At 53.3% G+C, this 26,017-nt stretch overlaps 1 protein-coding gene across 1 annotated transcript in view; it reads left to right on the top strand.

The window, feature by feature from the left end:
- Nucleotides 1–26,017, top strand: part of NOC2L (NOC2 like nucleolar associated transcriptional repressor) — an 81,459-nt gene that overhangs the window by 17,182 nt on the left and 38,260 nt on the right. Inside the window, exons 11-14 of the mRNA XM_084651909.1 lie at nt 3,142–3,281; nt 12,556–12,667; nt 20,417–20,530; nt 21,376–21,477. Of these exons, the coding sequence (XP_084508035.1) occupies nt 3,142–3,281; nt 12,556–12,667; nt 20,417–20,530; nt 21,376–21,477 (468 nt within the window). The remainder of the gene's footprint in view (nt 1–3,141; nt 3,282–12,555; nt 12,668–20,416; nt 20,531–21,375; nt 21,478–26,017) is intronic.

Here is a 26,017-nt window from a genome sequence, read left to right as displayed (position 1 = left end):
GCGCTGGGAAGGGGGTGGGAGGCTGTGTAGATGAGACCTTTAAAACCAGGGTCAGTCTGCTCAGCATAGACGGTTAAAGATCTATGAGTAGGAGTTTGCCCCAGCATCCTTGGCTAATTACCTCTTCCCGCTCAGTGCACCCCACTCCCAACTGCTGGGGAGTTGTGCACCTGCCTAGCCTGGGCCAATCCAGTGGTGGGAGAAGTGACTTGCCTGTGTGTGTTTTGCAAAGTGCTTCAGTCTCTTTGGGGTTGAACGGCACTGTGTAAATAGAGACTGGATCTGGATTCTCTCTCTGACAGAGACTCCCTACCGGAATTGGGGAAGCTTGGAGTCCTTGGGGCGTGGGCGGATGATTTCGTACTTCATGTTCTGGTGTCACTCCCAGGAAATGCCTTCTCTGGAGCCTCCATTATATACAATATTTACAGTTTGATTCAATGGCTCTCAACACCCCCACTATACAAATTATTCCAGCACCCCTGGGAGAGCACTGACTGGTGCGTGTTAGGGACCCCACTGGAGTACATGGTGGGAAGTCAGCTGGCACATGGGGGACATCCTTGGAGAATTCAGGGGAAGTTAGTGCCGGTGGGACTTGGTAGGAACTTGTTTCACGGAGCAGGCAGCCAAGTCAGAAGGGGACCAGCCTGTTTCATGATGCGCTAAGGAGCCAGCAGGTGGCTGCTCTGCCAAAGGAAAGAGGGGCCCAGAGTTCTGCCAGCTGCTCATGGGAGGATAAACGCTTTCATTTATGTCGCTGTTTGGGTTTTTTAGCAAGGAGGTGGAGAGCAAATACTGGCAAGGTAGTTCTCTCTTCCAAAGCTATGTAGATCCTGGCAGATGTTCTCTCTCTCTCACCCTGGGCATCTCCTTTCCTTCGCCTTGTCGTGTATGTGAAATGAACATTTCAGCTGCTTAGCAAAACCCAGAGCACAGAAGATTATAAACCGCCCCTTATTTGTGGCTCTTTCCAACTGCGGTGTCTGCCTGGTACATCTCCCCATCAGCCTGTGTCACCTGCCCAGGCCATTTCTGTAATTTCATTGAGGCAAGCAGCTAAGTCCCTCTGAAGCAGGCCTGATTTGTGCCCTGTCCAGTCTGACCTGTTTACACTGTCAGATTGCTAATCCTGTCTTTACCCGGGTTTGAGAAAACAAACCCTTGCGGATTAGTGGTTCAGTTGCTCCTGTGCACTGCAGGATTGGTTACCACTTAAATCTCCTAGATGCTCAGACATAGGGATAAACCCAGCCGAGATAAGCAAAGTCTGGGCCTGGGCATATGCCCATAATTGGATTGTATTGGCTTCCTACACCTTCAGCCCTGGACCAGACAGTCCCCAAATCTGGTTGGTTTCCCAGGAGGGGTTTGAAAGTGGGGGCGGAGGGAGAGATTAAATTAGAGCGGCACGACCAGTATGCCCAAATCCCAACAACAAGTCAATTAGTGTGAAATGAGCACCGGGTGCTTACAGAAGCCATCAGCTGGTCCGAGCCGCATGGACGGGCGTGCAACCTGACCGAAGGGGGGAATGTTTACCTAAGCCCTACCACAAGGTGTTGGGCTTGTGTGTAATTCAGGAATGCTACAAGCAGGCAGTCCACTGTCCACTCCATGCACACACTGCTCAAGCACATGTGAGAGGAGACGAGCCGTAGTCGTCAGAGTTTATCACCCTTAGCTGATAAAAGAAAGAATCTCATTTGGTGAGAGAAATTTGGAGCCAAAGGCCCCTCACTAGGAGCAGCTGTGGAAGTTGCCAGCAGCTGGGATTTTTCTCCGAATTCCGGGCTTCTTGGGCCTGCAGCCTCTGGTTGAAAAGTCCCCGGAGAACTGGCTTCCATGTGGACTTTCTGGTGCTTCCCGCTGGGTGGGAAACACCGGCTGAGAATAGCTCTTTCATGGAGGGTTTTTATTTTTTCTGGTGTTCCGGGCTGCTCAGAACCAGGCAGGGAGGGGAGACACTTCCCAAGTTCATTTTGAAACTAGAAAAAAACACCTAACTCTTGGGTAGAGGCGTGGCCCGGTCTTTGCAGTACCACTCAGGCTGGCTCAGCCAGCCTGGGTGATCTGAGAATGCAGTGACATGGCAAGTATTAATTACCTAAGTGACCTCTTGCGTTGTTTTGTCTGGTAACTAGGAAGGCGGCTTCTGGGCTTACATGCAGGCTGTACCTAGAAATAAAGCTTTTTTGTGTTCCCTGGGCTCTGTAAAAGGAACCTGCTATTGCGGTGTCCCCTTGTAATTGGGTCTGTAAACTCTTGGGAGGTGGGTGTGCTGGATGGGCTGGTCATGGCTGCATGAGGCTCTCTTTGACCCTGAGTGCACGTCGGCACGTCTTCAAAATGAATAGCAGTAACGCTCCCTGAGGTTCAAAAGTGCTGCCCGTCCTCGTGGTACCTGAGCGATGGAGCTTCTCTTTTAATATTGCAATTGAAGGAGTAATCAGAGCCCCCTGGTGGCAGCAGCTGGGCCCTGTGTCCTGCTTTGCCTGGGGAAATGAAATCCTAGTGGTTCTGCAGGTCACTTGGTAGGGGAGGTAGGTTCAGCGGGAGCCTTAGGGGACAGTTGCTGGGGGAAGCTGGTTCTGCCCTGTAGCTTTAGAGGTTTATTTTTCTTCCCTCCAGAGTGTGTGGACCAGGGAGAGAGTCAGCACAGATGTAGAAGGATCTCCCAGCCTGGCTGCCCATGGGAGATCAGGGTTTGTCCCCCTTAGCCAGTGGACGGGAAAGGCCCATACACAGCATGGCCCTGCCCCTCCATATGCTGGGGGCTGAGGTGTTAAGGAGACGGAGCTCCACTTGTGAAGCATAGCTGCAGATAAATGCCACAAGGAACAACACCCCAAGGGCAGTACTTAGCATTTTCAAAGCATTGTGCAAACCTCTAGCCATCCTGTCTTCCTGAATCCCGTACTAGGGCCTTCACCGCACAACCCCGCCTCTCTTAACGTAACTAGTCGCTGCTAGAACCAGGGTTAGAATGCAAGAGTCCCCGGTTCCCAGCTGTGTGCTCCTTCTGCTAGACCGCACTGCCTCCCAATACAAAGGAGCCTGCGTGCGCGCTCCGGAAAGGAGGTTCAGCTCCTGTCTCGGCCATTCGTTTGCCAAGTGTGTGTGCCTTTCCTTTTTCTGTAGGAGAACTACCAGTCGGTTTACAACTGGCAGTACATCCACTGCCTGTTCTTCTGGTGTCGGGTCCTGAGCACCATCTACCCCAGCGAGATCATGGCGCCGTTAATTTACCCTCTGACCCAGGTCATCATTGGCTGCATTAAGTAAGTAGGAACGGATAGTTCTCCCCCCGCCCTTATAAAACACTGGGCTCTGATTTCCCATGTGACAGATGTGGCCATATAGTCACATAGGGGATGGGCAGGGAGGGTACGTATAGATTTTAACCCTTTGTTGTAGGGGACTGTCCTATTGCATACTGGGGGGCTGCTCTCGTGAGCTGTCATTTGTTGAAGCACCCCTGTTAGAAATCACTTGCTGCCATGTTGCTTGAACTTACTATGAGGCTTTATCAAGCTACTTTTGTGTCCATTAACTGAGCTCATTGGTATGACCACATCTGTGGCGTAGTGACTAAAGCACTGGACTGGGACTCAGGAGACCTGAGTTCTGTTCTAGGCTCAGCCACTGGCTCGCTGGGGGATCTTGGGTAAGTCACTTCACTGCTCTGTGCCTGGGTTTCCCCATCTGTAAAATGGGGATAAACTGTGACCTGCAGTGGCAGAGCCAGGGTGAGCATCTCACCTTGGGGTTCACATTGGGCCACCTGTGGCCGTAGCGGAGTGCCAGGCTCAGACGGTGCCTAAGAATAAGTGAAGGCTAACAGAACAGCTGATCCCAGCACCACTGCACTTCCCACCGAGTGCCTGCGTTCATAGACCTGTTGTGATTTCTTGTTCTAAAAGAAACCAAAGCAGCCCAGTCCCTTATTGAAATGAGTAACCTGGGCCTTAGTCCAGCCCACATCTTTTTAACCTGAGCAGGGAGCGAGCAGTAATTTTGCTCTATCCTGTTTTGTAATGGGCTGGCCTGCAACCGGGAGCTTCAGGAGCCCCTTGCGCTCCTGTAACTTACCTGGCCTCTTCACTTGTAAAACGGTCCCCACGCTACAGCAAGCTCTTGTGGGAATAGTTCTTACCCCCCCCCAATCATCATCATATGTGCAGTGTGGCCTAGTGGATAGAGCATTGGACCAGGGCCTGGAAGACCTGGGTTCTATTCCTGGCTCTGCAACTTCCCTGCTGGGTGAGCTTGGGCAAGTTGCGTCCCCTCTCTGTGCCAGGCGGGGGCCATGATACTGACCACATGTGTAACGTGCTCTGAGATGTACTGATGGGGGTTTTGCTGTGGCTGGTCTACACTGTGGCATGTGTCTCTGGCAACCCGGAGCCCAAGTCTGTAAGATCTCCTATGCCTTTTGTGAGGTGCCCGTTGCCGCTGAGGCTCCACCTAGAGGCCAGTCTGCTAGGCTGGGTTCCCTAACCCGAGGTCTCCACACCTCTTGCACTGCAGCAGCAGCTAACCATTGCAAGCCCCAGCACTGTGCCCAATCTTGCTGGATCAGCAGAGTTGCTTGTAGACAGGAAATTGAGGTAATTGAAACAGAGCTAGCTTGGTTTCTCCCTGCATGAGAGCCGCAGCAGGAAGGTGGAAGCAACGTTTGCCAAATAGTAACTAGCAAAATCGATGGGGAAAGTTATTCTGTTGTCCAGCTTCTCGGAGAGGGCTGCAGACAAAGGAGGGTGACGTGAATTGCATTCTCCCAGCATTGTGTTGTGTTTACATTCACACTTTTCATACGCTCCAGGCTGCAGCACGCTGCAAAGCCCTGTTAATACAGGGTCTTCAGAAGCAGAAGGGAAAGCACTTAATGTGCTGTGCAGCAGCTCACACGGGGTCGGGCTCACACAGGGTTGGGTATCAGAGCCAGTTTCCAGGAGAAGAGGGCATTGTGTGTTGGCTGGAACAGGGCAGATGGGCTCTTGGTGTCGTGCCTTATCCAAAGGGTTCCTCTTTGAACAACGTAATGTCCCCTTAATAGCATCAGCGCTAGGTGCGTGCTGAACTTCTGCTATGGGACATAAGCCCTGCCTGCTACTGCCTTTCTAAGGATAATGTCTACGCCCCAGCGCCGCAGCTGCGTCACCGTAGCACCATAGTGAAGCTGCTTCCTTCATCGGGGGAGAAGCCCGTTAGAAGTCACTGGGAGTCATTCCATTGACTTCCATGGGCACTGATTGGGTCAGGGCCATAAACTCTACATCGTGGCCACTTCATCCGCTGCTGAAATGCAGCCGCTTCTGGGGTGGAACCCAGCAGCAGCATAAGAGCGCACAGCCACTTCAGACAGGACGCGGAGATCGCAGCCGACCCCTTGGTTATCGGAATGATGAGCCTGTTCCTTAGAACCATAGGGTTAGAAGGGACCGCAAGGGTCAGCTAGTCTCACTCCCTGCCCAGATGCGGGATTTGTTGTGTCTAAACCATCCAAGACAGATGGCTCTCCAGCTTCATTCTGAATCTGAAACTCTTCTTATCCAGGCTCTGATTATCTAGAGGCGTTGGATGTCCCCAAGCCATTTTGGGTAATCCCTTTCTTTGTACTGTCACCTACTGAAAGGACAGTAGACTTGGAGGAAGTATAGTCTAATGACACGGGTTAACCTTGGTGTCTGGGTCTGATTTTAGTGCTCCCTTTCTCCCCCCCCCCCCCATGTGCAAAGAGTGTCCTGGGACCCTTGGGGCGTGTGAGAGGATAAAACCTCAGTTTTCTCTCTCTGCAGAAGTGTTCTGCCGGGAGTACAGTGCCCCCTAGTTTGGACAGTGGCCCTTTTTTTACTGACTTGAAGGAAAGATTGGTTTCAGAGTAACAGCCGTGTTAGTCTGTATTCGCAAAAAGAAAAGGAGTACTTGTGGCACCTTAGAGACTAACCAATTTATTTGAGCATAAGCTTTCGTGAGCTACAGCTCACTTCATCGGATGCATACTGTGGAAAGTATAGAAGATCTTATTATATACACACAAAAAGCATGAAAAAATACCTCCTCCCACCCCACTCTCCTGCTGGTAATAGCTTATCCAAAGTGGCCACTCTCCTTACATTGTGTATGATAATCAAGGTGGGCCATTTCCAGCACAAATCCAGGGTTTAACAAGAACATCTGAGGGGGGTGGGGGGTAGGAAAAAACAAGGGGAAATAGGCTACCTTGCAAAATGACTAAGCCACTCCCAGTCTCTATTCAAGCCTAAGTTAATTGTATCCAATTTGCAAATGAATTCCAATTCAACAGTTTCTCGCTGGAGTCTGGATTTGAAGTTTTTTTTTGTTGTAAAATAGCGACTTTCATGTCTGTAATCGCGTGACCAGAGAGATTGAAGTGTTTTCCCACTGGTTTATGAATGTTATAATTCTTGACATCTGATTTGTGTCCATTTACTCTTTTACGTAGAGACTGTCCAGTTTGACCAATGTACATGGCAGAGGGGCATTGCTGGCACATGATGGCATATATCACATTGGTGGATGTGCAGGTGAACGAGCCTCTGATAGTGTGGCTGATGTGATTAGGCCCTGTGATGGTGTCCCCTGAATAGATATGTGGGGACAGTTGGCAACGGGCTTTGTTGCAAGGATAGGTTCCTGGGTTAGTGGTTCTGTTGTGTGGTATGTGGTTGCTGGTGAGTATTTGCTTCAGGTTGGGGGGCTGTCTGTAGGCAAGGACTGGCCTGTCTCCCAAGATTTGTGAGAGTGTTGGGTCATCCTTCAGGAAAGATTGTCACTGACAGCTCTTCCACTGCGCCCCTGTCCACTTACTGGTCCAGGCCAGTCTTCCAGAGCTTATCGAATCTGATGCCTCGTGGCCTGGTGGCACTGAGAACTGTGTCAGCCTGTAGGCAAAAATCCAGTGTGGTAAATAAACACGTTAAAAACCATGCAGTGCCTGTGAGGGCTCGTGCATGGAAATGCGAACGAGCTCTCACGGCTATCCCATTGCAGGAATAAGCGTCTGGCACCCCCGCAGAGAGGGAGAAGGTGAATTGAGAGGGGCCGTGGGGTTTTTATACCCTGGCGCGGGGCACTCTTGCTCTGATTGTCTGCGTGTCGTGCGCTTGTGCAGCTTGAGGTGCAAGCAGCCTCGTATTTATTTGCACACCTGGTCCCGGGCAGAGCAGCGACAGCCGGAGGCAGCGTTGCTATGGCGCTAGGTTTTTATTCCCAAAGGTGACACATCTCCTTTTATTTCCCTGGAGAAGAGAGAGCTGTCCATGCGCAAACACCTGAATGGGTGCGTCGCAGAGCTGAGCTGCTGTCAGAGGGGGATTGAAGCCTTGTTGACTTGGGAGCTTCCGAGCGTAATTAGCCTCTGATTTTTTCTTTTATTTGCACACCAATGAAAAACCCGGTTGTGTGACGGGAGAACTCGGGTCGTGTGATGACTATTCGCCTACTTCCAGCAGACAGGCATAATGGGCCAAATTCAACCCTGACGCAACTCTCCTGAAGTTGGTGGAGTCACACCAGCGATAAATTTGCCCCACTGCTTTTCACAGTTCATCTTGGGCTCTCTCTTAAATCTGAGCAACTGTGAGTTCAGCAAGGTGGGGTAATCGTTTAATAATAATAATGTAGTAGAGCCTGCAGGGCCCAACTGAGATCAAGGCCCTGTTGTGCAAAGCACTGTACAGATGTAAAATAGGAAATGGGTCCTGCCCTAAAGAGCTTACAGTGTAAACAGATAAGACAGACCCAGGGTGGGAGGAAGGAAGGATTGCCCTCCCCACAGAGATCTGGAGTAACTGGCCCAAGGTCACACTGGGAATCAGTGGCAGAGTCAGGAATCAGACCCAGATTTAACTACAGATAAGGTACATCTACCCTGGATGCTTCTTTCAGCAGCCTGTAGACTACGTACCTGCATAGCCCACCCTCCAGGGATATAAATATCAGGGTAGCCGGTGAGGCATGGCTTAGACACGTGTGACGGGGTGTGGGTATGCATGCGAGTATATAACCTACTCACCTAAGCCATGATTCCCCTTCTACACTGCTGTTAGCTCCAGGGAAAGACTCCAGTGACAGGGAAGGAGGCTTTCCCTTTTATCTCCCTTCTGCCAGAGCCTTTCGCTTGCGCTGCACGTCGCTGTGTGGACGCAACCTGCTACGTGTTCTCTGCGCGGCGACGCTGGTGTGTAGCGCAGATGTAGCTGTAGTTAGGTGCTTTCCTAACTCTGCCATCTTGAGTGACTTCCCTGTCGATATTTGGATTCTGTGGGTATTTGGCAACATCTGGGCTTGAAGAAGTGTGACCTTTTCTCTCTTTTCTCTTCTCTTCTGCTGAGAACTTGAGTCAATCTCCCTCTCCCTACCCTCCCAGGTTTGGAAGGAAAAAGGTACTCTGTGCTTTGAAACATTGGTCATCTCTGAAATCCTGTTAGCGCCATAACCAGAATCTGAGCTCTCCAGTGCCGCCCGGCTGGTCTCGGGGCTCCCAGGGGTGATGAAGATAAACAGGTTCAAATAATTGTCGGGATTCTCTTACCTTCCCCGCCATCCCCCCAAGTGTCCCATTGCTGCTACAGCACTTTAATTGTCCTGCAGACAAACCTAGGCACTTTTTCACCTGTCCGGGCAGATAAATCAGCTGTCTAGGGCCACCGAAAGGTGAATTTGGAAAGTCCCAGGGAGAGCAGCAAACAGAATTTGCGGGCATGTGTTCTGTACAGAGCCTCCTGGCGCACCATACAGCGAGCACGTAACGAGAACAATGAGGGTTTGGGACTGCGTCAGGAAATGGGCTTTGGGTTGGAGAGAGCCGGGAACAGATCCTGCGTTAGGTCCCTTGGTGAGCAAGCCAGTGGTACATCCAGGCTGGGGCGTAAGGGAGGGCGGATGTTGTCAGAAGTCCTGCGTGTAAGAGAGCGAACGCAGTGTGGTAAATCATGGGGGTTTCGTTCCTTAGTCCCCTTGCTACGGCTGCGCTGCCAGACTCAGTCCTGCAGTTCCAGGGGCCCTGGGTTGCAGCTGCCTTTTTGGAGCACCGGTAACAGAGCAGAAATGAAACCCAAGGGTCCATCGGGGACCACAGCAGGGGGTACCAGTGAGAAGTGCCAAGGGCCTGCAAAACATTCAGGAGGGACCAGGCTCCTGCACGCTTCTCTGTCCGCCCTCCCACCCCCTTCCTTATGGGTAACATACACACGCTGGTGGGATTCCCACGTGGGCTGTTGGATTATTTCTCCTGCGCCGCAATTTGCCGTAGGTATCTTCAATCAGCATCAGCATCTCAATCAGTGGCGGGATGCAGCTGCTGAGCGTTGTGTGTTTAGGGGTTGGGGCTCTCTGGGGAGTGGGGGAGGGGAACGATGCAGTCCATTTAGCTTTCGCAGGGGTTTATATCTTTTACTCTCTCTCAAATGTAGGGCCAGATCCTCAGCTGGTGTAAGTTGGCATAGCTTGTTTGGTGGCACTGTGCCCCGTTGCGCCAGCTGAGGATCTGGCCTTAGGGTCTTTAAAAGAAGAGGAGTGATTACACCTGCTCCCCTTTGCTTACATGCTTGCTCTCGGGGGCATGGAATGGTGCTAGGGGGAGTGTGCGGAAGAAAGCGTGAAGTTAGGTTCGCCCAAATGCTCATCAGCTCCTTGGGGTGATTTTTATTTTTAAAGCCGTCGTACTGCAAAGAAAGGATTCCAGTTCTTGCCCATTTCTCCATCCCTGGCTCTTTAGCAAATAAAACCTTGTCTTGTGGGGAAATAACACCCTATCTGCTTGGCGCCCCTCTGGGTAGGGTCAGTCTGTCGAGTTAGAGCCTCTGAGGGTTTAATCATTAAGCCTTGCTCGGCCTGGGGGAAAGAAGGCTGTCAGGAACAGTGATGATGACTTAGATCCACCTGAGCAGGTCCCATGAAAATCTGGGTAGGGCTCCGTGCCATCTGGGCGCATTGGCTGAGTGAGTGCAAAGGGGAGTTTAACCTGTTCAAAGGGCCCTGATATACCCCCAGAGTGGGGCTGCTAGCATTAAGGATGGATAAGTATCTGGCGGCTATGAGCAGGCATCCTTGCAGGATGCAGGGAGTACGCTATCGTCCTTTACTCTCGGGTTGTTCTGTGTTTGTCGTATTCGGCGTCGGGGGATTCATGCTGGAACCTTAAATATGTTCTGGTCTGGGTTCAGCAGGTTGGTCACAGGCATATCTTGAAACTAGCGTCGCACAGGAGCAAATAAAATAATACCGAAACCCTGGAGAAAATAATTTCTCCCCCTTTATTTTTTTTCTTTTCCTTCTACCCGAAGGTGGCACTGTCTTCCTGCAAAAGGGTTGATGGACAGAGACAAATAGGGGGAGGGGGGGCAGTCGGTGTGCAGTTCCTTCCCATGCACAACCTCATTACAGGAGGGGACTGGGGAGAAATTACCATCCGTCGAAGCCTTATTGCTCCAGGCGGGGACCAAGGCAGAATTTAAAATGTGCTTAAATAAGATAACTAGTAGCAGAGGGCTGCCTGCTAACCTCAGAATTAGCTCCCTTGTTTTCTTATTCTCTCTCCTCTCCCCCCCCCCCGCCACCCCCTCTCCGGCGTATAAAACACATTAAAAATGTATTCAGAAGGATGCTTCGGAGAAATGGACCCAGTGCGGCTTGAACTTGCACGTGATTGGGAGCAGAAGGGATCCAGGCCAGGGAAAGCAGAGGCGATGCCGGCCCAGCTGCAAGGGGCGGGAGGACCCGGTTTGCTGGGGGCATCCCTTGGGATTGCTTACATCGCTCCTGCAAATAAAGAGCTAAAAGGGTACAGGGGGTATGGCTGGGCTGGGGCTCTCCGGACACTGGGACAGAGGGAGAAGACTGCTCCATTGGAGCTCCTCCAATTCCTTCTGTTGTCTCAGGCGCCTCTTCCTGCCCCCCCCCATTTTGGAGTGCCCCCTCATTTCTGTGCAGCTTTTGGCTTACCCTGGGACTGTCCAGTCCGACCTACTTTGGGGCCCTTCCAGCACATTTAATAAACACCAAGCTCCTCCGGGCTGTGCGTGTGAGAGGCCGAAGCACCCCTTTCCATGGGGAGAGGAGATACGCTGGCATCTCGGGAACAGCCCGCCGCTTGGCTGGGCTTAGACTGACGTAGGAGGGGGGCTTCCTGCAGCCTTCCCCGTCAGGCAGATGGCGGCGACCCAGAAGCGTAACAGGAGTTGCAGCGAGTGGAAAATAATCCTTGTCAGGCTGTTGATGTCCTGCTGGGCCCTGGTGCACAGGAGAAGCTGGGCAGGCGTTCGGGGTGGGGGAAGGTTAGGGAGCGCGCCCCTTTGCAAGGGGAGGCATGAGCTGTAAACTCAGCAGCCTGAGCTAGACGCCTGGCTGGGCCTTGGAGGGACGAGCCAGCCCTCCCCCACCCCAGCGTACTCTGGGGCCCTGCTGCTTTTCTCATTCCGCTTCCGTCCCAGCCGTTGGGAGGTTAGGCTGATTGCTGCTCCACGGAGCACTCTGAAATTAATGGTCTGGGTTTACAATAAATCTATACCTTTAACAGGTTTATCCCTCGATCAATTAATTCCTGAGGAAGGCTTTCGTCATCTCCAGCGGTGCCAGCATGCGGGTGCAAAATAGATTTATTTCCATAATGGATCCAGTGATGATTATTTCACTATTTGGTGGAGGTGGGGGGAGAAAAAGGGAGTGATTTATGTCGCCCACTGATGCAGATTCTCTCTGCTGCATTGCTCAGTGGTCTCTCTTTTCGGGGTTCACGTCTCAGAATCAAAGCTGTTCTCCGGGAACCACTTTAAAAAGCACCTTTCTTAGCACTAAAAGCATCATTATTAGGTGCAATTCATTCATAGCAAGGGGCTGGTGGATCAGATGCCTCAGCCTTGTGATGAAAACAGAGGAGCCCGAGTCAGTTTCTTCATTCCTGGTTCTGCTCCTCACGCATGTTGCGGGCTGAGTCGCTCCTCTTCTCTGTGTCCCCACTTATGAAATGGGGCTGCCATGGAAACAGAGGATTCTGGGATGAAGGTGCTGCGTATGCACTAATGAATTGAGGTGGGCCAGAGAGAGACTGGGCCGTTACCTTCCTAGTTCAATTTCCTTAGCCATAAGCCCTGCGTTGCCTCTACTGAGACAGCCAAGGCTGCAGCGGCTAATTATGATTGTGGCTTTTGTGATTGTAAATTACATGGCATGCACTTACTGATGCAAACCTCAGCCCTTGTTTCCCCAGTGGTGGTGGGAGGACTCCCCCACGCGCAGATCACTGGTTGAGAACCACCGACCTAGAAGGAGGAAACTGAGGAGTTGGGATCCTGGTTGCAAGAACTCGGGGTGTTCAAATGAGCGAGGCGCTACAATCCTTGTGTTCTCTGCTGGCGTAGAACATGATATCGGGTCTCCCTCTGTGGGCCAGCCTGTGCAGCCCTAACAGCCTCCTACTCCGAGCTAAAACAATTTGCCTTTTCAGCTCAAGTGGGAGAGGCCTGTGTCTTTAGCCCTGAAGACTGTAGGTTTAATTCCCCAGTAACCTTCCCTCCGTCTCCTCTCCAGGTTGGTGCCCACAGCTCGTTTCTACCCCCTGCGGATGCACTGCATCAGGGCCCTCACGCTGCTCTCCGAGAACACCCGGACCTTCATGCCGGTTCTGCCATTCATCCTGGAGGTAAATCAGTTCCTGTTCCTCTAACAGCAACAAACAAAAGCTGTCTAAACATACACTCCCCCTAGCATCTGCAAACGGCTGCTCACGCTGCACGCTTGGTCGGCTCCTTGCAGCCCCGGCAAGCAGCGTCATATATGCTGGATCACATCCTTGATAAATAGGGTTGAATTTTCACCATCTACGTTACAGCTTAGGGGGCTGATTTGAGTGTCAAGACCTGATGGGCAAAAAGCATCTCTGTGGCAGCTTCCAGATGGGAATGAGCCCTTGCCCAGATGATGCAGAGTTGGGGATGCCCTGCACTATGCAGCTTGCTCCTGCTCTGCGGGTAACACTGTGCCATCCTTGAAGGATTCTTATTGTTTCTCCCCTTTCCAGGGCATGCCCCCACCCCCAGCAAACGCTGCCTATTGTGTTTGTGAAAGGAATTGTCTGTGTTGAGGCTGCGGGTGTCCTGTTCGTAGATTATAAAACCAGAAGGGACCATTGTGATCATTTAGTCTGACCTCCTGCATTGCACCAGCTTGAACTAATTCCTGTTTGAAACTGTCAGTGATGGAGAAATCCACCACAGTCCTTTGTAAATGGTTCCAGTGGTTAATTATAGCCTTGTTCAACTGGACTTGCATCGTTTGGTCTGTCCAAGATGCCTCATCGAGCACGTTGGAGATGTAACTTCACATTTGTCTCTTGCTCTTCGAGATAGGCTTACGTTGCAAAGCCGAGATCTGGGTTCCAGCCTTCCCAAAATGTGGGGGTGGAAGGGTATATGAATTCAGGGGGTTGGCTCTTTCTTGGAGCCAGAATTGGGGTTGACATGCCAGGACCTTATTGCTGAAATCCAGTTGCGCTTTTTATATTAAGGACATATTTATGCATAGTTTGTACTTGATTAATAGGTGTTCAACTGTTACAGGGTCCAGCAGATTAATAGGTGGTGTATAACTATCTACAGCACCTTTGAGCGATGTGCTTATAACCATGCGTAACATATTCTACTTGTGCCGACTGCAGGTTTGCAACATGCCACTTGCACATTCACCCTTTGTGAGCTATTTAGAAATGTGTAACCTTAACGTTAAGTGTGATCATTAGTCCACACTCTAGACACTTGGTGTGAACAATTGCTTATGTCGTGATGTTCCCTCTAAAAGTTAATGTGCAGAATTCTGCTTTCTTCACATGTTTTTCTCTCAGCTGGGCATAGATATTGAGTTGTGACTAACCCCGCTGGCCGCTAGATCCCATCGGATGCATCACAGGAATGCAATTGCAGTGACAATGTACCCAAACTAACTGAAGGGAGAACCTGAGTTTGGATAACTCTCGCATCTGCATTTAAAGTAGCTACAAGAAGAGACATCAGCTTTGTTCTCAGCTCTGGGCTCTCGTGACCGGGGCCCTCTGGGGACAAAAGAGCGGGTGGTGGCCTGGGGAGAGGGAAGCCTTTGTGTTAAGGCAGTCGAGAACAGCGGTTCCAATGGGAGGAGCAGTGTCGATAGGCTCCTCTCTAGCTGTCTTTGGTGGGTGCTCTGTGCATATGCTGGGGCAGAACTCTTAGCCCTGGAGACTGAAGGCCTCTGTCCACAGAATAGGCCTAGCAAAGGTAGTGTCAGGCCAAGCATCTCTCATGTGCTGCCATGGTGCAGACAGGCTTTGGCGGGCCCAGATAGCACCAGCATTGCTGTGACTTGGACTGAACCTGCCAGATCGCTTTCACCAAGGGCCTCTGAACATCCCGCGCGTAGATGGCCATGGGTTTGGGATGCTACTGCCACAGGGTTTTCTTTCCAGTCCCCTGAGCCCAAGGAAGGATGCTCTGGTGGTGGTTCAGGCACTGGAATGAGTCTCGAGAGATCGATATGCGATTCCCGGCTCTGCTACGGACTCCCCATGCTGCATAATTTATCTGTAACTCAGTACCCCCACCTGTAAAATGGGGGCCATAGTCCTGCCTTTTGTCTAGTTAGATTGTAAACTCTTAGGGGCAGGCTGACTGTGTACAGCACCAAGCACGGCAGGGCCTGGTCTCGGTTGGATTGCCTAGGCAATGCCGTAATACATATAATTAATGAGCCACCTATTCTTCAGTGAAAAAGAAAAAAACACCCCGAGCAACTGCCCAAGAAGTTATACTTCAGAAAAAGCCTGTTAGACCTAAAAGGCTGCTTAAAATAGCTGCCTGCAAGTGAAGTCTGTTCTTAGCCCCCCCTTCCCCCTCGGGTTGGGGTGGGGCTGGCAAACGGTCAGCGCCTCACACCACCCCTTGCACCGTTCCTAGCAAAAGCGCCCCCCTCCTTTCCTGCAGACCTAACGACCCGGCCCCCCTTCCCCCGCGCCTGGCTGCGCTCCACGCTCGGCCTGAGCCCACCGGATCCAGGGGCGGGGTGAGAGAGGCCTGGTGGTCAGCGTGTGAGGAGGAAGAGGGAGAGGCTGGAGAAGGTTGGGGCTTTTCAAACAAACAAGCCCTGGGCACGTTGCTGATCGGGTTCTGTTGAAGCAAAGACTCTTGTGGTTTCATGTTGTTGTAAACGTCCTTCGCAAACCACATCCTCTCAGCCGGTGGAAACCAGGGCCGTTTATAGCTCTGCTCCGGGCCCCCCCCGCCCCCCCGCTGCTCCCTGGCTCGGGTGGGCCGCTCAGTTCTTCGCTGCTTTCCTTCCTCTTGCCGTCTGTTCTGGGGAGCCGCTGCCAGCCCAGTGGCGCGATAGGGGCATCTCCCCTTGGCTCTGCGTGGTGGTTTTTGCTTTTCTCAGGCTCTGGGAGATAGTGTCCCACCCCCACCCCCCGCTCCATTCCCCCCCAGCCGCCGCCACCACCACTTCGGTGGCAAGCTCTGTATCAGGCCCTAGCCAGACGTTACCGCGCTGCACGCTGAACTTCCTCCTGGCTTCCGCAAGCCTCCAACCGCATCCGATGCTGGTGTGTATGGGGGGGGCACTGCTCAGGCTTAGCTCGTCCAGGTGGCAGTGTTTGGTGGGGGGTGTTATCTGGGTGCTTATTCAAAGTGCTGCCTTCCCCATGGAAACATAAGATGATTGAAATGCAGCAAACCTCTCTTGTCTCCCAGCAGCCAGCCAGCGCCCCCCTAGTATCGGCAAATAATGCACCAGGTTCTCGATCGAGTCTCTGAGAGCTGTCTCTTCCCACCTCAATACGCCTCTGTCCCTTGGCGTGGTAATATCCGAGCACCTTATGATCCCGAACACCTTTGCCTTCACGACGCTTCCCATCCCTCGTGAGGAACTATCCCTGTTGTACAGATGGGGAAACTGAAGCACAGAGTGGTTAAGTGACTTGCCCAGGGTCACACTGGGTGGTTTGTGGCAGAGCTGGGAAATGAATCCAGATCTCCTGAGTCCCAATCCAGTTCCTTAGTGACGAGACCATCCTTGTAGGCCCTCATTTTTACCTGTGACTTAGCTGATCTGATCTGGCCTGAGGTCTTGTGGGTGCCCCCTGCAAACCTCCAATCACACTCCAGGGTACCAAGATCCATTTTACCCCAGTTTCCATAGCAGGGGGGATGGGCGGGTCCCTGAGGGTCTGTAGATACCAAGGGCTAGCTCTGGAGTTCATGACTCCATTTTTTTGTGCCCACTCTTGCTATGTGCCAGTGAAAGCCCCCATGCACGGGCTTTGATGCCACCTGTGCCTTTTGGAGCAGTTTCTGCATGGTACCAGAAATCAGATTCTCTGGAGCATGGTGTGTGTTTTATTTTTTTGGGTGAGAGGTGATCATGCTAATTTCCCCCTGCATGCAATCAAGGAAATCCAACCCTCGCTGCCTCCCCCGTCCTCCTCCGCCCCTGTCACCACCAAGTCTTCCAGAGATGGCAGATTGAATGTTTGCACAATTCCTCTAGGCACAGGAATTCCCCAAGCCCCTGCCACTGTAAATGAGAGCTGGCTCCCTGATTCATCTTGACAAGGGCTTCTGTTTCCCGTGCAGGCAACCCAGACGGCTCCTCTCCGTCTCTGCTCTCCAGGAGGGGGAGGGAGGGAAGCCTTCCAAAATTACCTCTTAGGGGGAAGGGCAGGGAGAGGAAGAATCTGAGAAGGGGGCTGGAGGGGGGACAGCTTTTTGGATTCTTCCCCTCCCTTACAGGCCATGAGATCCCGATGCCTTTTTGGTGCTTCCCTTGGTTGGTGACAATCGTTAGTTTCTGCAGTGGGAGAATTGGCGGCTCAATCGCTGGAAGGCAAGTGTAGGTAAACAGCTTGGAAATCTCCCCATAGGAAGTCTTGGTATGCCAATTTAAATGTAGCTTCTCGGCGGGGGCAAAGGGAGGTGGGGGCATGGGCTAACCCTGACATGCTTAGAAAGGCAGGAGTTTTTTCACTCCGCTGACACTTAAAACGGTAAGGACCTCATCTCAGGTGTCCAGCATGCTGTGGTGGGAATCTCCGGGGCCTCCAGTCGCCCTGCCGGTGGGTGTGGGGGAGAGGGGGAAAGTTCTGTCTGCAAGGATATCGGGCGAGGCAGGCGTCACTTGAGAAATGAGAACGCTGGGCATATGTGCCCATGGATCTTGAAGCGCTTCCCCAAAGATGTGGGCACCATTGTTGCTACCACGCAGCTAGGGAAGCTGAGTCACAGAGAGGGGACGTGCCTTGCCCAAGGTTACCCATGGAGGGTGCGTGCTCCAGGTTTCCTGACTCCCTGTCCCTACCCACTGCCACTGCAGCAGTGTGCTAGGTGTCCTCTGGAATAAGTTTGTCCTCAGTCCCGTTCCTGGCAGACAGGTGTCTGGCGCCCAGCCCATTTGTGGGCATACAGACAAGGTCCTTGCCCCGCGGCACTTATAACACAGGAGAGGTGGTCGTAGACGTGTGAGATAAGCCCCTGCAGGAGCCCATGCTCCTGGAATGTGGCTTGGGGTTGGCTGGGGAAGGGAGGGTGAGACTTGCTCTGGACAGCAGCCGTGGGATGGTGGGCTGGAGTTAGCTGGCCTGTGCGGAGACCCAAGGTGAAGGTAATGGGCACTGGACGGGGTGGCAGGGATTGCTGTAAATTGGCTGCTGTGGGGTGGTGCTGGCAATGAGAACCGTATATACTTGTGTATAAGAAGGACCCTCTAGATGTAGAAATGAGTGACCCTGTGTATAAGTCAGATGGCCCACTCGCACCGCCTTAGGTTGCCACGTCCTTTCCTCTGGGTAACAGATGTTATCCCAACTTCAGCCAGATCATTGGCCTGTGAGTCTTCTAGCCCTCTAGTCCCCCGTCGTCGTGCCCCCCTTCTCCCCCCCCGTGTTCTCTCCAGCCTGCCCCAGGGAGTCTACACTTCGCCCCTCCCTCCCAGCCATGTCGCTAGCCTCTGTCCCTTCCGCCTGGCCAATGTTCGTATCGTTTCCCTGACCCCTCTGGCAAGTGCCTCAAAAAGTCTGCTTGCATTTCCCCCCTCTCGGCCGCCGGCATGCACGGTCCCACAAAGCCCAACGCCTTCCGCTTTCATGCATTTGACTGAGGGGATCGATACTGCTGTTTTGGCCAAAGAAATAATTGTGCATAACGAGGTTTGTAGCTTCGATTCCCTGGAGAGGGGCTCTTTGTTTTCACAAGCCACCGAGCTCGGCCCTTCCTCCCCGATAACCTGGCCTGACAAATCAAATGCAAAGAATCGATCACTGACTGTGTGGTTTTCTGGCCTGGGGGCAGCCATGTGACCTGGACCCTCTTGCCCCAGCACCCAGAGTCCTCTGCCCACACTTGCGATGCTGGTTGAGCTCTGGGGTGTCCCGGGGGCGATGCTCCCACGGCTGGGTGCAGAGCAGGAACAGTCAGAGGATGCATGTTGCTTGAGCGCAGCCTCAGGGTGTGGTGTTTAAGAGGTAGGGAATCCCTAAGGCGGAGGAGAAGACCCTGCAGCAAAATATTCTGAGGCTGCTAAATATTGGCACCTGAGCTGGGTGTCTCCAGAAGCTGGAGGTGGCATATGGTGGCCTGCCCTGTCTGAAGTTAGACCTCTTGCCAGGGGACAAGTATCCACTTCCCCAAACTGTCTCTCACTGGCTGATTCTTCAGAGATGCCAATGGTCCATGGGGGAGCGAGCTGCCGTCTTACTCCTGTGGGGAGCAGATCTCAGGCAGGGCAGCGGCATGTGGCGGGCAACCAAGCACTACTGACCCCTGTCCCTGGGGGCTGACGTCAGCCCACAGAAGAACCCGTGTACGGTGTGCTGAGTATAACACATGCCTGTGCCCTGGGGTTCTGGGCGAGCTGTCGGAGCGCTCCTGGTTTGATCTCTCACTGTGTGGCCACTGCTCTGTGCCCGGAAAGGGACAGGTTTTCCCCTTGTGTCTAACGCAGGGGTGGGCAAACTTTTTGGCCTGAGTGCCACATTGGGGTTGCAAAACTATTTGGAGGGCCGGGTAGGGAAGGCTGTGTCTCCCAAAACAGCCTGGCCCTCGCCCCCTCCCACTTCCCGCCCCCTGACTGCCCCCCTCAGGACCACTGACCTATCCAACACCCCCTGCTCTTCGTTCCCTGACCGCCCCCTCCCAGGACCTCCCACCCCTGACAGGCCCCCTGGGACTCCCACGCCTATCCAAACCCCCCCACACGCTCCCCATCCCCTGACCGTCCCTCCGACCTCCGCCCCATCCAACCGCTCCCTGTCCCCTGACTGCCCCCCAGGACTCCCTGCCCCCTTACCATGCCGGAGCCCGCCACGCTCCCCGGAAGGAGTGGCGGGCCAGAGCACTGGTGGCGCAGTACACTGAGGCTGCGGGGGGAGGGGAGGGGGCTGCAGGCAAGGGGCCGGGGACTAGCCTCCCCGGCCGGGAGCTCAGGGACTGGGCAGGATGGTCCCGTGGGCCATAGTTTTCCCACCTCTGGTCTAACGGGTGGATGCAGATGTAGCCCTGGAGAACAATCTGCGCTTTCTCCCTTATTTCAAGGCCATGATATGATGGACACAGCAGCCTCTGCTGCCGTGGGGTGCAGCGTGCAAAAGGAGTCCCTGCTGATGAAGGGTGGCTTGTGAAATATGCTCCCTAGGAAACGTCACAATGATGTTGCAGTGAAAAAAAGAGCATAGATGTGGGCTGTCCGTGAATGAACATGTGCTAAACACAGCCCAAAGTCTTGCTGTCAGTAGAGAAGCCCATTATTGTAAGGGACCACTGGAAAATACTCTTGGGCTGTGTTTTGTTTGACCTCTTAAGGCTCAGCTCTGCTCAGGAGCAAGCTTCTGATTACTCGCATCTCTGCGTAAGAAGGGGTTATGTTGGGCAGCATGCTTCTGTCGCATCTTTTGTGTGCAGGTCTCCAAAGCTTTAGCCAAATGAGACGTCTGATCCTGGACTTGCTCTGCAATCTGCCAAGGGCATGAGTAGGATATTTAGGAAGAAATGAAGACTAGTGGTTAGAGCTGGGGAATGTGGGGTGGGGGGGTGGTTTGGGATTTCTGGGTTGTAGTCGCAGCTCTGCCACTGATGTTGTATGACTGTGGTTTAGTCACTTACTCTCTGCCACAGTTTACCCATCTGTGCAATGGTGGATAATCCTTCTCTGCCTTGGAGGAGCATCACCTGGCTTTGTCTTTAAAGCAGTTTACGCTCACCCAGGCTCAGCCCTGTGCTGTTGAAGGCAATGGGAGGTTTGCAAGTGACGTCAGCTGATCTGGGACCTGGCCCACAGGCCTTTCAGCGAGGCTGTGGTCTTGTTAGTTTTTCTTCCTCTCTCTCTCTCTCTGCCCGCTGCGGGTTTTATCATTTTTACACCGGATTTTCTTCTGTTGCAGATTTTCCAGCAAGTGGATTTCAATAAGAAGCCAGGCCGCATGAGTGCCAAGCCCATTAACTTTGCAGTCATCTTGAAGCTGTCCAATGCTAACCTGCAGGAGAAGGCATTCCGGGTATGTGGCACCCCCTTACCTGTCACATGGAACCTCCCTCCCCCTGCCTTCCACCCCAGGGTTCATGCTCTAATGCCTAGTACAGAGTGAGCGAAACAAATCCCTAGGCAGCTCCTTTGAAGTCAGCATGGTTGCACCGGTGTTGCGGTTCAAATACAAGACAGGACAAGCTTTAAGCAAGCAAGCAGGCTGGTCTGCCTGTCAGCTTTTCCACCCTCTCCTTTATTTTTTTCTCTCCCCCGGCGCATTACATACTCCAACAAATAAAAGGAATACACTGGCTTTGTATAATATTTTTATTTACCAATATTTATTTACCGCATTTTTTGGTCTCGGGCCTTGAGCCCAGTCCTGGGAGGCTTTTCACGGTTCGTGTCATTTGGGCGAGATTTCAAGGTTCATGCCCTTGAGAGGAGTCGTGTGTGCACTGCTCCTACACAACACTCCGGGTGTGCCCTGAATGTTGCCAAGCGCATGAACCTTGCGTGAATGCTACGCACCGGGGTGGATTTTGTTAGGGGTTTATTTCCCCAGCTCCGATGCCTCTGGATTCCACGTGGAGTTTGTACCCTGTTCAGCTGGGGTGACAGAGGCACAAGAAGGCATGAGCAGTGCGTCCAGTGTCACCTCTTAGGGTGGCTTGTTCTGTGGTCTGCGTACTGAGAGAGATCTTCACATGGGCCTATCTCGCATCCTAGCATCCCCATCTGTTTCTCTTCCACCCACAGGACCCCAGGTGGCACAGAGCCCTGGCCCCAGAGAGCTCAGGGCCCTGGCAGAGTGCAGGCGGCTTGGGATTTGGTTTTTATCTGATTTCTTTTTCCTTCCACCCCCCCCTTACCCAGGATGGCCTCATCGAGCAGCTGTATGACCTTACGCTCGAATATCTCCATGGCCAAGCCCACAGCATCGGATTCCCAGAGCTGACCCTGCCGATAGTCATTCAAGTAAGGCGCTTTCCTGTGCTAGGGGCATGCAAATTTGGGGCAGGCTTGAAACGGCGCTGGTGGGAGGGGGTCTCTCTTTTCTCCCAGTGGTGATTTCCCTTGGCATTTCTCAATATGTTTTTGGCCCTGGTTTCACTCAGGGGCTGTGGGCAAAGGGAAGTCTCAAGGCAGCAGGAGGATGAGGGTGGGTGAGGAGGTAGTTCTGTATTTCACATCTCCCGTGGGAGACGTGGGAGCGGTACAAAGGGGCATCTAATTACTGCAGATGTGTCCTCGTGACTGATGAATGCAGGTTGGCTCTGGGTGCTCTCGCTCTGCAGCATGGGGTTTCCCAGAACAGGCATGAGTTAGTAGCTGTGCCCCATGAGGTGACGTGCTTCCCTGCCCCACAGAACCTCACGCGCCCACCCCAAGATGGGGCTCTCTCCTCCAGCCCTTCCTCTTTCACCCACCACAAAATAACACACATGCCCCTTTCCCCTCGCACATGTAGCAGGACTTATTGTCCCTCCCCATGGCCCCTTGCGCCCGTGCCACGAAGCGGTGCTCTTTCCTTGTCCCCTTGCAAACAAGCCCTGTTCTCCGGTGCACTGCCCTGCCTTCTGATGGGTGTCGCCCGGGTGCGTTTGTATGTGTCAGCTGATACCTGGCGCAGCGGGAGAGCCGGATGGCTTGTATTTAGGTATCAGCGGGTCACTGGTTCTGAACAGTTAAATTTCGCTCTGAGCTCAGTGAACATGTTGCTCTCTCTCTGTTCCCCCTCGGCTCCCTTTTTTAACTCCCTGTTGATGGGTGGCGTATGGGAACTGGCGTTGGTTTGCTGCCCTCACGTTGCTCAGTACTGCAAGCATCTTTGCTCTGCTTAGACACCATTGGCTAGTGAGTGACCATGCACCTGGTTGCTATGACACCTCTGGCTGATCTGGCGGTGACTTCTCAGTGTGGGAACCATTGGCCCTGTGGAAGGCGTATCTGCTCCTTGCTGCAGTGTTGCAGACCAGCACCTGCCAGGCACGGGGTGATGGGCTGGGTGCCTGGAATCTGGCTAGGCCCTTGCCTAGCTGCCACTGGCGGATGGGCTCTTCTGCGCTAGGAGAGCAGCTCCCGTGCTCGCTCCTGCCTGTTCATTTACTGATAAACAAGAGACGCATGAAAGTTTTTGCTCCCTGCGTCGTTTCCAGCAGCTGCTGAGGGCCTCAAAGCCATCCAGAGCTGGTGCTGTGGCTGGAATGGAGCGTGTCCCGCAGGCCCCTGGCACCAAGCGCCCTGTAGCTTCCAGACACCCCACATCCTAGCCTGCCTTTCTGCAGATAATTAGTGCTGTGTGTGCAGTGTGGTGGAACAAGCGCCTGGATAGAACATCCTGTTGATTTCCTGCGTAGCCACCGCTGACCACGGCCTCAGTGTGTCTGTTGGGCCTGGGCGTTGGGTTTGCATTTCCAGAAGCCGAGGTCCCAGGAGGCAGGCCATGTCCCTGGGACACCTCCACTCGGTGATTAAAAATCCCTCCTCCTGGCGCTTGGAGCTCACCTCCTCCTAATGCCTTGGCGCTGGGACCGGAGTCCTGCTGGCAGAGGGTGGGTTCTGCGGCTGCCGGTCCGTGGCTTTGGGAGAAGCTCGGCTGAACCGACTCCAAACGGAACTTGACAGCCCGGAAAGCAGGAAGCACGAGGGCAGATCAAAGGGAAGTGGAGCCAGCAGGATGGAGGGGGTTCAAAGACTTCTCTTCTGCCCAGCGCCTCGGGAGTGACCCGGGGGGAGGCTGCGGGTTGGCGGTGAGGGTTAAGCCCCCTTCTGATGAGGTGCCGGTCTGGCTGCCTCTGGGCACGCCCTGCAGTCTGGTTCTCTGACTAGAATCAGAACTGACTTTAGAGGAGGCTGCTTGTACCTTCCCTATCCCCCTATCAGAGGGAAAGCAACACACAGCAAGGGCACAGGAAAAGGGGACAGCCACCAGAACGAGGGCCGGGGGACAGGCAGGGGAGGGCATCATCTGTGGCTCGGCAGAAGGGCAGGAACTGTGGATGGTCCTTGCCATGTGCTGCTCCAGCTGCCTTCCTCTCTGCTCTGGCTTGCATGCTCTCGTTTCTTTGTTTTTGGGGTGGCGGGCTGGGGTTGGGTTGGTTTGCCTGGAACATACAAGCCTGGCTGCTTCAGATCATTTATAGCTCCCTGCATCTTTTCCAGTAAGGAGAATGGTGTTTTTTGCTGTGGTCTCCGCTGGTGTAAACCATTGGCGTGGCAGGCTGACAGAATCAATCCTGCTAATCACAGGGCTGCTTAGCTGGGAGCTGGTGCGAGATGTCGCTTGTCTCTCACACGCACCCCTTGGCTTCCCATATTCTGGGAAGATACAATTGTGCGATTTGGCGAAGTGGAGACGCGCACACACACATTCACCCACTCACTCCCTCCTCTCTGTCTGCTCCAGCCTTCTGGGTTGTCTCCGTCTTTTAACGCAGGAGCCAGAGCTGGAGTTGAGATCTCATTACCTCTCGTTAATATCCGAGGCAGATAGCAGGGGAACAGGGAGGGGGCGGGATGGCGGGGAAGGGAGCAAACAAGCCGCGCTGAACTGCACAGATAGGGCTTGAGATTTGGCAGGATTTCTGGCGACACTTCTGCAGCAAAAGAAAAATGATAATGTACATCGCAACGGATGAAATGGATCTCGAGCTGCAGCTGCGGGGATCCGGCGAGATAAATAAAATGACAAATGCATCCCTGGGAGAAGATAAATATGCAGCACCTAAAGATACATATTTTAGGAGGAGTTGGGGGGATTTGAGCAGCAGAAAAGCTGTTTTACTGACCGGTTTTTAAACACCTCTTTAGGGAGAGGGCAGGCAACATATATTAACCCTGGCGTTTCTGAGGTTGAAGGAGAACTTAGGATCGTGTAGAATATGGGGGATAGAGTGGAGGTGTGCAACGGAGGGACGTGCTTTAGGGTGACGGGAGAGGATTCACCATGTGCGTAGCAAACTTGAGCCAATGACTGGCTTTTCCTGCAGTGCTGTGCGGGCTGCCAGCGGTGGGGGACATGAGCACAGAGCAGGTGTGTCACCTCTCGGTCACGGGGGTACCTGCCTCCCGAGGGATGCAGTTTGTGGGACTGACCTCTCCTTCTCTCTTGTCCTCACGCAGGACTTCTAAAGACCGAGTTGGTCAATCGGAGACTTGTGATCTGTCTTACAGTAACATCTGCAGGCCCCAGCCGAGATCAGGGTACCATTGCACGTGGTGCTGTATGTACTTAGAGAGACGATCCCCGCTCCAAAGATAGCTGAGACAAAAGGTCAGAGGGGAAACTGAGGCACAGAGAGACTAAGTGACTTGCCCAAGGTCATGCACACAGTCTATGGCGAAACCAAGAACTGAACCCAGATCTCCAGTCCCGTGCCTGAACCTCAAGCCTATCCTTCCTCTCAGCCCATCCTCTTCCTCAGTTCCGGCAGTTTCCCAACTCCCTGGTTGATCAGAGTGAGGTGGGAGTGGCTTTTGCAGTCCTGCCTTTGGGGCCCTATCCCACTCTAAGTAACGAGTGTGTGAAATCGAAGTAAAACAAGCCTCTGCCCCACACCTGTGTGTGCTTCAGAGCTGTTAGCTGGGTAGTGTAGTACTTTGTCCCCCAGGTTGCTTTACCTGTTCCAAGCTCGCTATGGACATTAACTGATCTCACCCTCCCAACACCCCCCTTTGCATTAGGCAGTTACAGGATGAGCCTCATTTTATGGATGGGGGCACAGAGGCAGGGAAGTTGTGTGACTCTCCCGAGGCCCCTCAGCAAGTCAGTGGCAGAGCTGGAACTAGAATTCCGATCTCCTGACTGCCCTTTCCTTGCTCTCACTGCTGGGCCACGCTGACTCTCGGCTCAGAGGCCGCAGGTTAGCGAGGCCTATGCACTGCAGGGGAAGCGACCCGCTGGCCTTTCACCCTCTGCTTTGGATTCCCTGACGGTTAGCCATTTGTCTGCCCTGGGGGGGTTTCTCTTTGCGTGTGGCTCTGGCTAGGAGCCTGCCTTGGAGAGCTCCTCTCTGCCGAGGGCGGGAGCATTTGGCAAGCAATGTAATGTACCTGGGAGGAAATCTACTTGTCAGTTTGTTCACCTTGCTTCTGCAGCCCTCTGCCAGCAGGGACAGGGACATGGCCTCCGCTCGTCTTTGGGGGAGGGCGGAGTTGAGCCGGAAAAGAGTGGGTGCAGAGCTGGGGGTGCGAGGGGCTGGTTGGGATTGGGAGCAGGATGGGGGGCGTTGTTTAAGGACGAGGCTGCAGGCAAAAAACACATCTCGATCTGGTTGGAATAAAATACCCTCATTGTCTAGTGAAACCGAAGTTTGTTTCCTGGCCAGCGGGAGGCCAGGGCTGCTCCTCGGTGACAGGGAGGGTCTCTGCGCAGGCCGGCGGCAGCATCTGTGGTTTCTGAGCTGTGCGGGCTGGGAGCCCAAGGGTTCCGCAGGAGACATCGGGTCCAAGAGGAAATAATCGGCCAGTCGGAGGCCTCACGGCTGCCCACAGAGAGGTTCATTTTGCAGATGAT

This window comes from Lepidochelys olivacea, assembly GCF_965140295.1.
Source record: "Lepidochelys olivacea isolate rLepOli2 genome assembly, chromosome: 18".
NCBI lineage: Eukaryota > Metazoa > Chordata > Testudines > Cheloniidae > Lepidochelys > Lepidochelys olivacea.
Note: the sequence above shows the minus strand (reverse complement) of the source record. Positions and strands in the feature narration are given on the sequence as shown.